The sequence below is a fragment of the Bombyx mori genome, chromosome 10, assembly GCF_030269925.1.
Source record: "Bombyx mori chromosome 10, ASM3026992v2".
Classification (NCBI taxonomy): domain Eukaryota; kingdom Metazoa; phylum Arthropoda; class Insecta; order Lepidoptera; family Bombycidae; genus Bombyx; species Bombyx mori.
Window position 1 is genome coordinate 2,564,572 of NC_085116.1, and position 14,847 is coordinate 2,579,418.

Here is a 14,847-nt window from a genome sequence, read left to right on the forward strand (position 1 = left end):
GTGAGCTTACGGGGCTCAAACCGGAGTGGTGCTAACACTGGCTCTAGCGAGAGCAGTGCTTCGCAGAATCTACCATCGGATCGGAAACGCGACCCACTGAGAAGAGCTGGCGAGAAACTCAGTGGCACTATTCTCACCACAACTACCTCATGCTTCATAAAATTGCAAGCGTCAAAATATCGGGAATTACTAACTCAAAATCTAAAAATAATCTTTGACTTACAGCGGAAAAAATTAAGCTAAAATAGGAGCATTGTTGTCATTTTCCGTTTTAGTGTCTCGTTTATGTTTGTTTTCTAAAACCATATATTTTTTTTAGGTTGCAAGCCCAAAAAGTCTTGCCCGGAAGGCTCGGTCTACAAGAATGACTCCACCACGGAATGCGTGCCCCGCGCCAAGTGCAAGCCGGTCTGCATGACCCTCGACGGCGGCAGGGAGGTGCTCGAAGGAGAGATCATCGAGGAGGACGCCTGCCACACTTGCCGATGCTCCAAGAAACACAAAGTGTGCACGGGACAGCCTTGCTCTACTGAAGCGGTGAGTTTGGGATTTCTAACCAACAAAGGGTAGAGTACAGTAGTGAGAACTGGTTAAAATCTAATGTAGGAAAGCTCGAGATATAACCTATACTAATATATAAATCTACAGTGGTTTTTACGGATGTTCCGTTATAACTACTGAACCAAGCATCCGATTGGCTTGAAAACTGGTATCCATGTAGAAAATACATGTACTTAATGGGTAGGCTAATATTCATATGGGTGTTGGACTCCCTGCACCAGTTGCGGGGGCGTTAATGATGAGAATCTTCGTGGGGTTGAGAAATAATAATGTTAATTTTAAATGCCTAGCGAAGCGGACAGGTACAGCTAGTATTATAATAAAGATAAATAACTATTTGTTCATTCTGGCAAACAAATGGAATCATAGTTCTTTGATAATCAAAATCATACAATGACCTTTGTATGTGTGTGTGTGTTTTATATATGTGAATTTAGTAATAACTTAATGTTTATTTAGGTGTGGATTTGTAGTTTTATGTTTTTGAGGTCACCGCTATGTATCACCAAATATCTATTAATGGTTATTTTTAATCAAGAAATTTTCATACTGAGTTATGTCATAATTTCGCCGCTTCAATCTAGATATTTTTGAGCCGAAATCAAATGGGTGGTGTATTTATTCCTTTATGAATACTCATAGACTCATAGAACAATTGATAGTCCAAATCTTTTGATTCTGATAAACACAACTCTCCCTAATTATTTGATGAATTTGCGAAGAATAAACAAATTGAATTATGTTTAGTAAGAGATTATATTTATATTTTTACCTTCAGGTTCAAATTCATTGGAACTATAAAACTGTCCATCTCAGTCGCCTGAGTGGTTGGATCCCGATATTTCAATATTTGTGCGATAAAGTTTTGAATTTTAAGTTGTCTTAATATTTATAAAGTAATCTGGATGGAACTATTTTCCAACTAAATAAAATAAGATATAGTCAAATCACATGAACTATTATGCAAATAGTTTTTCATTAATTTTGCGTAGGTAATTAACACTGTATTATTTGTGTGTGTGTGTGTGTTATTTTTGTCACTAAAATGGGACGAGCTTCGAGTCACCGGAGCCCATAGACATCAACAACGGAAATGTCACTACCCATTTTGAGACATGAATATCAGTTTTAACAGTACAACAGTTATCCAACCTTCAATGTATAAATAAGCAGACTGGTGGTACCTTGCAGGGTCATACGAAGCCCTACGTTATTGATACTGTTACGTTACTGGTGGCTTATTGGTGGTAGGACATCTTGTAAGTCCGCGCGGGTAGATGATACTACCGCCCCACCTATTTCTGCCGTGAAGTAATGCGTTTCGGCTTGAAGGGGTGGGGCAGCTGTTGTAACTATACTGAGACCTTAGAACTTACATCTCAAGGTGGTTGGCGCATTTACGTTGTAAATGTTTATGGGCTCCAGTAACCACTTAACACCAGATGGGCTTTGAGCTCGTCCACCCATCTAAGCAATAAAAAAATTGTAGGAATACGAAGCTATTCTTCGGATTGGATATCTTGTATGCCAAGAAAATGACAGATAGTAAAACTCCAACAGCCTCGAATCCAAGCGACCTCATCGTCTGCCGAGCCGGCTACAGAGAGGCCTCACGACGAGCCGCTGAAGTGTGTGACTGGCTGGACGCCCTGGATCAACCGGGGACCCGCCGAGATCGGCCCCGATGGACAGTCCGTCGAGAGCGAGCCGCTACCCAAACCTAATGAGCTGGTAACTTTGTATAAGCCGTCAGCTTTTTTAACATCGTCTACCATAGATTTATAATTTTAATTCTCCACTTAACACCTCTTTTCAAAGAGCTACTTGTATGTTATGCAATCTATCATAAGCCGTTAATTATTAATTTAAGTTGGTCGTCCCAAATAGATCCTCGTAGTATCTGTCTATCTCATCTAGTCTGAGCTGTGTAGTTTATATTGTTTGTAGTATATATTGCAATTTAATTTCCGTAATGAACGATTTTGTATTTGTATTCGATATCTTTATTACTGTATAAGTTGTCACGTATCTGTTCTTGACCGTAATGTTTTTAGACTGGGTCAGGACTTAAAAACCTCAATCACTTTCTCTGAATCCTGATTTCAAATAGAAACTATGGAAATTTTTGCAGCAAATCGGTAAGCCAATGTGCAAACCCGAAATGATGAAGAAGATTGAGTGCCGCACCGTAAATGATCACAAGACTCCGAAAGAGACCGGACTGAACGTAGAGTGCAGCTTGGAGAACGGACTCGTGTGTGAGGAGCCAGAGAAAACCTGTCCCGACTTCGAGATCAAGGTCTACTGCGAATGTGAAGGTCGGTTTACTTATGTTGTCATCAAATAAATAATATTGTTTATGTTACAATGTAAAAGCAAACAAAATTTTCATTCAGGGTTCTCGGGGTGAATTGGCGCAGTTATTCTAAGTTTTTTTTTAAATTATTATTTTGAAATCGGTAAGAGCGATTGACCGATTGTAGAGCCGCAAGTGTGCGTGGAGTCGGCTCGTCCCAGTGAGCCGCACCCCACGGACTGCAGCAAGTTCTACGAGTGTGGCCCCGCCGGGCCCGTGCTGAAGAACTGTGGGCCCGGCACGTGGTACAACCCTCAGTCCATGGTCTGCGACTGGCCCGCCGCTGTAGCCGCTGTCCGGTCGGACTGCGCCTTCACCACCCAAAGTTAGTCGCATCAGACGAAACCCCAATGGTCTTTACGCTACTAATCATCTGAGCAGTGATATGTCACAAGGGAGGTGGCGGTATTATATAGTGACGCCTATAGACTGCGCTAGCCTCTTATACCATAAGGCTGAACGTAAGCTCAATCATCCACTTACGCAATAAATGCACATCCATCTTCATTGGACCTTAGTTGGTACCACAGTTACATGAACACTTACACGGGTATTCACAACTAGCCGCCTGCCGGGAAGGTATCTGTTTTTTTTACTGACTTTCATGATTATTTTAGGTAAACCACATCTTCTCTTATTCGCCAGTAGCAGTGTTAACTTAGTAGACGCCGAACGTGATTTAATTTCAAATTCTAAATATATTCAAAGTCAAGATGCTTAGAAATTCATTCTGATCCATCTAGTACCGTGGACAGTCATGGTGCACAGATAATCGACTAGATACGATATTTCACCACATGAAATATTGAGCCATCGAATTTTTTTTATCCACAGAACCCCAGGACACCAGTCCCCCAGTGACTGTCACCAGCGAAGCTTCTTCAGAACCAGGCACGTATCACAAATACCACGTGTTATAAAATTAATTAGACATATTTCAGACCAGGAATACATTGTCCCACATTGCACAGCCAATTGGAATTTATATTCGGGTTTTTGCTATAATAAAGTTTTTACTATTATTAAAAATACGATTAAATCGCGGTCATTAGATTGACTTGATTAGATTTCAGAACTCAAATCGAAGCTACGTAGAAAATGTATGAAATGCATTTAGATTTTAAAATAAAAGAGCACGGCGTCCTTTTCGGAGTCTGGTGGGATCTTTCCAAAAAATACGCACAAACTAAATTCAATTTGGTAAATGTGTAATGATCTACCAAATATCCTCAGTGAGCACCACATTAGCGACAACCACATCCCGGTGCCCTCCCGGGGAGGTCTACCAGGCCTGCGCCTACAAGTGTGACCGCCTCTGTGACCACTTCAAGAAGACTCTCATTGCGAAGGGCAGATGCATTAGCGAGGTGGGCAGGACTTTCTTAATCTGGTTTATGTTTATTTTAATCGTTTTATCTGTACTAGTAGTCCCCCGGTTGAAAGTCGACTATAAGTAATTGAAATTAGAAGTTTGTACAATGTTATGACTCTATTGTATTGAGACTATATAATTATAAACAAGGGCAATAAAAAAATAAAAGAAAAGACTATAAATTATTTCTTCACAGACTTCGCTAAGACCATGTACACTTTAGACAAATATTAATAACGACAAAAAATATTTAATGTTAACCATGTTAACAAATGTTTATAATGAATACGGACCTTAATGGTAACATTATGTCTAAAATAAAACGGAAATTTATATAATGGTGTCTAATAGATCGATTGGCATCAACATTTGGCATTTGGCAACAACATACATTGTTGAGGAAATTACACCATTATGGTATTAGGGGCGTTTCATTAGAACTTATTAAATCTTATTTATCCGGAAGAATCCAAAAGGTAGACGTTAAAGGAACGAGATCTTCCGGTGTCTTACTTAATATGGGTGTTCCTCAGGGTTCCATATTGGGTCCCTTCCTATTTCTTGTATATATCAATGATTTACCTAAGTTTATTGAAACCCGTCACGAGGTCGTATTATTCGCTGATGATACATCATTATTGTTTAAAATTAAACGACATTTGGAAGATTATGACGATGCGAATGATGCTATCTCGCGCGTGGTACATTGGTTTAGTGTTAATAATCTGTTATTAAATAACAAAAAAACAAAATGTATAAAATTTACCACACCTAATGTTAGACAAGTAGACACTAATATCACTGTAAGTGGAGAGACACTGGAGCTTGTGGATTCGACAGTTTTTCTTGGTATAACAGTTGATTCCAAGCTGCAGTGGGGTCCTCACATATGCAAGTTAGCGAGTAGGCTTAGTTCTGCAGCGTTTGCGGTAAAAAAAATACGAATGTATACTAATGAAGATACGGCACGCCTGGTTTATTTTAGTTATTTTCATAGTGTTATGTCCTATGTCATTTTGCTATGGGGCAATGCTGCCGATGTCGAAACGATTTTCAACCTGCAGAAGAGGGCTATTCGTGCTATTTATAATAATCACCGAGGGAATCCTTGAGGGACAAGTTTAAGGAAATCAAAATTCTAACTTTAGCGTCCCAATACATTTTTGAAAATTTATTGTACGTGCGTAAAAACATTGAAGAATTCCCCAGAGTCTGCGATTTGCACAATGTGAACACTAGGAACAAACATAGGCTTGCGTTGCCGGCGGCTCGAATTAAGAAAATAAGCAACTCTTTTAGGGGGCTGGGTGTACAGCTTTTCAACAAGATCCTACTAAACGTTCAACTACTACCTGTTCATAGATTTAAGAAAACTGTTAAGGAACGTTTGTGCAAAAAGGCATATTATAAAGTTAAGGATTATTTACTAGATGGCACTACGTGGGAATGAGGCGCTCGCTCCTGGCCTTTTCATTTTTCATTATTATATAATTTTTTTTAATTGTATTTTTTTGACTTGTTTTTTCTTTTATTGTGAATATTTCTATTTATTTTAAAAAAAGAAAATATTTGAGAAAAAACAAAAAAAAAGCCCGCTGAGTTTGTTACGCCGGTTCTTCTCAGGACTGTGGCTTTTTTTGGAACCGGTGGTAGAGTTAACATTGTTATTTGTATTTTGACATTCAACAAGTGTGTCATACTGACATCTAAGTTGAAATAAATGATTTTGAATTTTTTGAATTTGAATTTTATCCTCATTAAAACCAAATTCCTCAGTGATACGTATACCTTAGGGTTAGATAGAAAATCAAGTCAAACATTCAGCATGAAGGCTTTTATAAATAACCTTAGATTGTAAAGTGATGGAGAACATTGACCATGTACAGATGTGCGTGGACGGATGTGTGGATGAGTCCGTGGCCAGCACTCGGTGCGAGGGCTCCTCGCGTTGGCGAGACGAGCGAACCTGCGTCCCCGTCAAGGACTGCACGTGCTACAACGACGGGCAAATCGTCAAGGTGAGTAGCGCTTCCAGCCCTACGACCCAATGGCGTAACGATCTCGTAATGGGGCGGAATACATTTTTAGCGTCCTACCCCCCCTTTCCCTTTTTAATACGCTTTATTAACTTCAGACGTATTTATGTAACGAAATCTTTGAACATGATTTTGACCCCCTTAAAAACGTCGGATTAACTCGAAATTTGGTATACTTATTAAGGACCAATGACAATTCAATATTAAAAAGGAAAATTGAAAAAAAAAATTGGAAAAATTGAAATACAACTAAAAAATGAAAAATAAATAATTGTTTAAAAAAACTAACAAAATACGCTTTTATAGAAAATCCAACTAAAAATTAGAAGTGCTTTTCAGGATATTATCAACTCCATTTTTTACAATAAAATAATTTTTTCTCACACTATTTTTAATTCAAATTTACTAAAATTTATTTTCTATTTTTTAGTTGGATTTCTTATAAAAGCGTATTTTGTTAGTTTTTTTAAACTATTATTTATTATTTACGAATTAATATTTATTATATTACACTAAATTTAAAATATATTTTCCGGAAATCAATTACATATTATAATAAAAATAAAATTTATCCAGAAAATATTTTGTTTTGCGGACCATTTGGTGCCCTTAATGAGTAGTGCCTGGAGCATGATGCCCCCACTTTTTTACCTACTAAGTCATTGCTTTAGATTGTGCTCTTGATAGTATTGATGAGGTGGGCCGTATCCTCGTCTACCTTCGAAAACTATAAAAATTATACTATATAATACAAGAATGAGCACTGGAAGGTTTGTTTTAAAACGTTAATTAACTCACAGATCTTCGTCCTCACCGTGTATCGTAACTAAACCTCCTCTGACGCCCACATTGGACGAGCTACTCGATACGTTTATAAAAGTTATTACATTAGCAATCATAAATAGCGGGATGGAGGATAGATAAACTTCGATTCAGTGAAATCGAGACTCAAGTTTCAATATGGCCGTTACCATACATGCTGTGAGGTTAAAGACCACGCTAGCCGTGACTTGACACAAAATTGTTCTACTACGCTTATTTATAAAATAATTAATCAATATTAAAGGATGGTACAGATAATAATGCTTTGTATTATTGAATCGCAGCCAGGAGGAGTGACGGAGTCCGGCTGCATCAAGTGTCAGTGTTTGGACAACAACCTGTACTGCGACTCTAAGGACTGTGTCTCGTTGAACATCCCTCACCAAGGGTCCACCCACCTGCCGTACATCGTGCGGCCGGTCAGCACCACGACCACCAGTACGACCACCACTACAACCACCACTACAACCACCACCACAACCACCACCACTCCTGCACCGACTGAGACGACCACCGAGACTACGGTGCCGCTTATAATCAAATCGACCGTGTCTCCGCCCCCAGAATGTTCGCCGGACAAGTAATTATATTATTTTTTAATAATAAAATAGGACATGTAATATTTCAAGTTACTTGTATTTTTTTAGTTGTCTACTAATTTTTTTAATGCACATATCCAGCTATTGACAGTGTCGATACTTCGCTGACAGGGTGTCAATATATACGCACAGCGTATTATTATGTACAATAGACTTCGCTGACTTCACTCACTACACGCAACGACACTGACTGCTTATGATACACCAAATGCAAAAAAAATAAAAATCTAATATTTCAAAAAAAAAAAAGACATGCCCGCTGAGTTTCTTGCCAATTCTTCTCAGGACGGAGGCTAATTCTTGTGAATTGGCGTTCTTTTGACGTTAGTTCTTTTGACGTTCAACAAGTATGTACTTTCATTTATGTTGAATAAAACTTTTTTGATTTTGCTAAGTACACAATGCCATACACTATACTAACGCCAAGTGCTTGGTGCGCTATGTACTAAATGTTTTTATTTTGTTATTGCATAGATGGGTGATCGAGTTCACAGCCCATAGACATCTATAACTTAAATGCCGCGACCCACTTTGAGATATCAGTTCTAAGGTCTCAGTATAGTTACAACGGCTGCCCTACCCTTCAAACCGAAACGCACTATTGCTTCACGGCAGCAATACGCAAGGTGGTGGTACCTACCCGTGCGGACTCAGCACCTACCACCAGTGAACAAATGAACAATTAAAAGCAATTGAAAGACACCATTAACGTTTCCCATTGTCCGTAGCTATATAGACTTGGTAATGGGAGACGAGCCTCTCCCCGACACAGCGTTCACCGCCAGTTCAGAGTTCAGTGAGATCTTCGCTCCGCACAACGCTAGACTAAATCGAGGACCAACGAATTCTGGAGGTAAGCTTTGTCTATACTAATATATAAATCTACAGTGGTTTTTACGGATGTTCCGTTATAACTACTGAACCATGCAACCGGTCGACTTGAAACTTGGTATCCATGTAGAAAATACATGTACTCAATGGATAGGCTAATATTAATATGAGTGTTGAACTCCCTACAGCAGTTACGGGGGCATTAATGATGAAACCTTTGTGGGGTGAGAAATAATAATTTTAATTCTAAATGCCCAGCGAAGCGGACGGGTATAGCTAGTCGTTAATAAATTTAATTAGTAGTTAAAGTTGACATCATACTATTTTCGGAGGTGAAAGTTTGAAAAGCCTTTGTTTGAACTCTTTCAACGTAGATTCGTCTTCAGTGAAGTTCAGAGTGTGTGCGTCTTGAACTTTGGTTACGTCACTTTCTACCAAATAAAGCGCCCCTAACTCGTATTTAACTGCAGTTTTACTAGTGGTAGGACCTCTTGTGAGTCCGCACGGGTACCACCACCCTGCCTATGTCTGCCGTGAAGCAGTAATACGTTTCGGTTTGAAGGGTATGGCAGTCGTTGTAACTATACTGAGATTTTAGAATTCATATCTTAAGGTGTGCGGTGCATTTACGTTGTAGATGTGTTTGGGCTCCAGTAACCACTTAACACCAGGTGGACTGTGAGCTCGTCCACACATCTAAACAATAAATAAATTCGTGGCGGTTTTGCGTGGCCCATTCGAGGTCGCATAAGATCACCCATTCATTCGTTACACCCTGTACAATAAATTAATTATTATTTTTCAATAAATCTTTTGACAGCCGGCAGTTGGAATCCTAAAGTGAACAATGACAAGCAGTACATACAAGTGGAGCTTCCTCGTCGGGAGCCGATCTATGGGGTCGTCTTGCAGGGCAGTCCCATCTTCGACCAGTACGTCACCAGCTACGAGATCATGTACGGAGACGACGGCAACACCTTCTCGACTGTTGACGGACCTGATGGCAAACCTAAGGTAACGCAGAATACTGTCACAGGTTCAGATTCCAGTGACCTTCGAAGTCCGCTGACACTTAGGGAAAGATACATCAATTTGTTGGCTCTCAGTGATTTTGGTAGTCTATAGATGTGCATATCTATTCGCCCATGATTATCTATACATATACATCATAATATGTATAAGACTTACTTTGAACTATATTGAGACCTTAGAACTCATATCTCAAGGTAGATGGCGGTATTTAAGTTGTAGATGTCTATGAGCCCCGGTAACCACTTAACACCGGTTGGGCTGTGAGCTCGTCCATCCATCTATGCAATAAGAAATGTAACTCGTAAGTAGTTTTGCCTTGCTATTAAAGCGTCTGAGTTTCTAAATAGTTGGTCTTGTGACTGCTGAATCAAAGGTAATTTTGGATTTTCAAAAGGTGATTTTATTTGTGTTTCTAGATATTCCGTGGCCCGATTGACAACACTCATCCAGTAAAGCAGATGATAAGTCCTCCCATCGAGGCCAAGGTGGTCCGCATCAGACCCCTGACGTGGCACGATGAGATCTCCCTCAGGCTGGAGCTCATCGGATGCGCGGAGCCCCTCACCACAGAAACTTCGGAGCCTACTCCCACCTCTGTGAGTGTACTTAACCATCTCACTCAGAAACAAGTTTCTTTTTTCTTCATAAAAATAAAAAAAAACCTTAAATTTTTTACTTTCGCCATTCTAAAATATGTAACTACAGTTTGTAGTCTCTGTGTCCACCGAGAAAGAAGATTTTATGTGACGAAATTTTAAGAACTTCATAACCTACCTACCTAGTCTAATATTAGAAAACATATCTGTTGATATCTTATGTTTCTCAGTACACAGACTGCATGTCTCTTCGTTTCAAGTTTAAAGATCTCGTGTAGGTATGTGTAATATTTGTTAAAAGCCAATTTTAATAAAATTCTAAAATTGTTTATTACTTTAAATGAAAAAAAAAAAAAAATTCTTTACAGCAACTAGTCTAATTTATTTATATTTACATTACAATTATAATTCGACGTGAAACGTAAATTCCGTGAGAAAAATTTGGACCGCTACCACGATCAACGAAGTCGAACGAAGGTTCTTGTTGTGAAATAAACACGTGCATAAAAATATTACAGTTTAACCAAATTTTTAGGAATTTTTATGAAATTTTTAAGAAACCAGTTTTTAGGAATATTGTGTTCTTTTTTTTATAATAAATCATATTATGATATAGGTAACCTAGTTTAACCAAAACATGTGCTCAAGTGTGACTGTTACGACTACTACTAAACCAATATTGAACGAGATATTATTTAAACTAGTAAATTTCATTATTAGATTTTAATTAGAAAACTAGAATTTTGCGAAGAAGCTACGGAGTGCCGGAAAAACTCTAAGCAAATAACATGGTTATTATGTAAACAGCCGCAAAAGTTTGAAACGATTAATAACACGTTTATATACGTCATTCGCCTGTGAAATGAAATATAATTGTTATTTAATTCACTTAACCATTTCTTTTTGTCTTTACGAGGCTATCTTTTGATAAGTACATAACGTCAACTTTTATTTTAATAAATTTGGCGAATTTACTGATGACAGGGCGTATTATAAGCACGCAGGGGTAGGTACAATAGTACCTGCTTATAGATTAGGTAGTAGGAAGTAGGTAGAATAATATTCTGACTTATTTTGCGCAAATTAATCATGCGTTTTGGGTTTATAAGTCAGATAGCCGTGATTTGGTGTAGTTAAGATTTCCTTTCAAGAGGAGGCGCTGTATAGTTGCTCACAAAGAGCACTACTAAGCGCTCAGCAGACTCTTTGATGCTCTTCAAAGTAAGTTTGTAAATAACTCTTAAAGGCACGCAGCGGCTTGTCTGCCCTCCGTTCTTCCATTTATCTATCTATATATATAAAAATGAATTGTTGTTCGTTTGTCTCGCTAAAACTCGAGAACGGCTGGACCGGTTTGGCTAATTTTAGTCTTGAATTATTTGTGGAAGTCCAGAGAAGGTTTAAAAGGTAGATAAATATGAAAATGCTTGGAATTAAATAAAAATAACAATTTTGTTTTTCCTTTGATGTGTCCCCCGTCGGACGGATTCCTTTTGTTTATTTTATGTTTGTTTTATACAAAAGTTTAAATCTTTTATTTATCGATAGAGACACTACGAAGTCTGCCGGGTCAGCTAATTGTTGATTAAATATCGTTCGTTTTGGCCATTACTACGTGACACAGGAATGTATATTGCACAGGAATCACCACTACAATGTACGGAGCCGCTTGGGTTGATCGGTGAGTTGCCGCTAGAGAACATTCAGGTCAGCTCCAATAGCGAGGAGAAGGACTACCTTTCCATCAACGGAAACCGAGGCTGGAAGCCGCTGTACAACACGCCGGGATGGGTCATGGTGAGCTTGTACATCATTGATTATATTGCCAGTCGTAAAAAAGAAAGGCCGGTTGTATTGCCAGTTGTACTGGTGGTAGGGCCTCTTGTGAGTCCGCACGGGTAGGTACCACCACCCTGCCTGTTTCTGCCATGAAGCAGTAATGCGTTTCGGTTTGAAGGGTGGGGCAGCCGTTGTAACTATACTGAGACCTTAGAACTTATATCTCAAGATGGGTGGCGCATTTACGTCGTAGATGTCTATGAGCTCCAGTAACCACTTAAAACCAGGTAGGTAGGCTGTGAGCTCGTCCACCCATCTAAGCAATAAAAAAAAAACGTGTGGCACTCGGGAACTGCCGCGGTAAAGCTATTGCATAGCATTTTTTATCAACTTATGCAATTATAATTAGACAATGATAATTTAATATTAAAACAATAATAAAACAAGACCACGCTATATTAAACATTAATAAAAGCAAAACATTAACTGTCCCCTTTACACTCATAAGCTAGACCGCGCGAGAGAGAGATGGGCAGACTTTTCATGATGCGCATGCAGTGCGACGTCACGCCGCGCGCTTATTCACAAACACTACACTAGCGCAACGTATGAATGTGTTGAACGCGAGCTACATGGTAGGCGGAGTGAGGAGTGTTAGGTTTTTTTCGTTACGGAATTTCATGATTCGGTCGCCGCGTTCAAGGCCTGCGATAAAAGCTATGCAATAGCTTAAAAAAAAGTGTACAACACATGCAGCATTTTTTTAGTATTGTGCAACAATATGGATGGTAACAATAACAAATCACCAACTTTTTACGGTAACCACTTAATATCAGGTGGGCCGTGAGCTAGTTCACCCATCTATGCAATAAAACAAACAAAAAAAGTTGTAAATGTATCTGGGCTCCAGTAACCACTTAACATCAGGTGGGCCGTGAGCTCGTCCACCCATCTATATAATAAAACAAACAAAATGCAGTGTGACGTCACGCCATGCACTTATTCACAAACACTACACAAGCGCAACGTGTGAATGTGTTGAACGCGAACTACATGATAGGCGGAGTGAGGGGTGTAAGGTTTTTTTCGTTACGGAATTTCATGATTTTGGGCTCAAGGTCCGCGATAAAATCTATGCAATAGCTTAAAAGTTAAAGAAAACGAAAAACATTGTGCAAGGAAATGTTTGTTTTTATAATCTGACATTGGAAACATAAAAGTATAATTGAAATTTTTTATTAATAAAATTTCCCACACATTAAATTGTCGTTCGCAGTCAGTCAGTTCGCGTCAGTTTTTTTGAAAGACAATTTTATATTTGGGATTTCTTTGTAAATAACAAAGAAATCCCAAATATTGCCGATTGCACAGTTATAGCTTGGGATCGGTGAATATGGTTCAAATTGCAAATGACGATACATTTTACAATTAAGTTGCCAAACATCAGTTTGCTGCTAAAATAATAATCCGGTTTGGCATTATTTCTCAAAAAAATGTTTATTCATCAGGTACATAAATTCAAGTTGGAGATAAATATTGGCCTAACCAGTTATGAAAAACAATCCTTTTCTATTGACGGCCCCTAATTATTTTAAGCAATCCGACAAATTCTTTGCTATTCAATCTAAATCACACACACACACCATATAAATTCGAATGACTATTACCAAATAAAATATTTTTTGGTTATGTTTTTTGATTCCGTATTTTAAAGTTACAGGCATTAATCACATTTCCTTTCGCCAGTTCGACTTCACAGGGCCCCGTAACATCACCGGTATCCTCACCAAAGGCGGAAACGACGGATGGGTCACCTCCTACAAAGTCCTTTACACCTCAGACTTCGAAACTTTCAACCCAGTCATCGACAAAGACGGCAAAGAGAAAATATTCCCGGCAAATTTCGATGGAATCGTATCGGTGACCAATGAGTTCCGCCCGCCCATACGTGCGAGATACTTGAAGGTTCTGCCGCAGAAATGGAACAAAAACATCGAATTGAGAATCGAACCCATTGGATGCTTCGAGCCATATCGTGAGTTCTATTTTATAGATTAATTTAATAATTCAGTTTTATAAATAGGTATAGGGGGAAGAGGTCGACTGAAGAAGACATGGATGGAGTGTGTGAATGACGATATGAGAGTGAGAGACGAGTGAATGTTGAGATGACCGCTGATAGAAGAGAATGGAAGAGAAAAATTTGCTGTGCCGACCCCACCTAGTGGGATAAGGTGGAGAAAAAGAAGAAGAGAGTTTTATAAATAGGCCGACGAGTTCACACTATATCATGCGATGTCTGAAGTCACAAAAACATAAGGATATTAACATTGATAAATTCACAAAATTTTCAATTTGTTTTCTTGCATTTTAATCAAACATTCTTAATACTCTTCTACATGAAAAGCCGGCCTACACCGGGCCCCCGAAAGTTTTTGTTACATCTTAATAATTCTTCTCCCTACGTCGATAATTCTCAATGCTGAGGGTCGTGGCCTCCTTTCATATCTTTCTCCTATCTATAGTCTGTATACTAAATGAGGTGTTTGAAGAATACACACGGCGGGGTCCTGCGTACTTCCACGGATCTTAATAAGAGACTAACCTAATTTCATTCGTAATACTTGAACGTACAGCTGAAATCCTACGATCGCTGCCAGAAGAGGAAGAAGGAAGGGAAGAACCCCAAGTCGTTAGAAAAGAATACGGGATGTCACAGGAGGGTGAAATGCCGAATTGTCACATCTGTCCCGGAGTAGAGGCGAAGGAGTGCACGTGCTCATACCCGGAATACTTTGACGGGGAGAACTGTGTGCCGAGGGCCGAGTGCCCTTGTGTCGAATCATTTATGACGTGAGTTGAA

The 14,847-nt window shown here is 38.9% G+C and overlaps 1 protein-coding gene across 1 annotated transcript in view; it reads left to right on the forward strand.

Moving 5' to 3' along the window:
* The window catches only part of LOC101735937 (hemocytin-like), a 98,331-nt gene that overhangs the window by 45,664 nt on the left and 37,820 nt on the right, over positions 1–14,847 (forward strand). The window contains exons 31-44 of the mRNA XM_062670358.1: positions 320–537; positions 2,122–2,292; positions 2,693–2,879; positions 3,045–3,242; positions 3,752–3,808; positions 4,112–4,284; positions 6,176–6,307; positions 7,432–7,727; positions 8,475–8,599; positions 9,398–9,591; positions 10,026–10,205; positions 11,847–12,002; positions 13,731–14,019; positions 14,621–14,837. Of these exons, the coding sequence (XP_062526342.1) occupies positions 320–537; positions 2,122–2,292; positions 2,693–2,879; positions 3,045–3,242; positions 3,752–3,808; positions 4,112–4,284; positions 6,176–6,307; positions 7,432–7,727; positions 8,475–8,599; positions 9,398–9,591; positions 10,026–10,205; positions 11,847–12,002; positions 13,731–14,019; positions 14,621–14,837 (2,593 nt within the window). The remainder of the gene's footprint in view (positions 1–319; positions 538–2,121; positions 2,293–2,692; positions 2,880–3,044; positions 3,243–3,751; positions 3,809–4,111; positions 4,285–6,175; positions 6,308–7,431; positions 7,728–8,474; positions 8,600–9,397; positions 9,592–10,025; positions 10,206–11,846; positions 12,003–13,730; positions 14,020–14,620; positions 14,838–14,847) is intronic.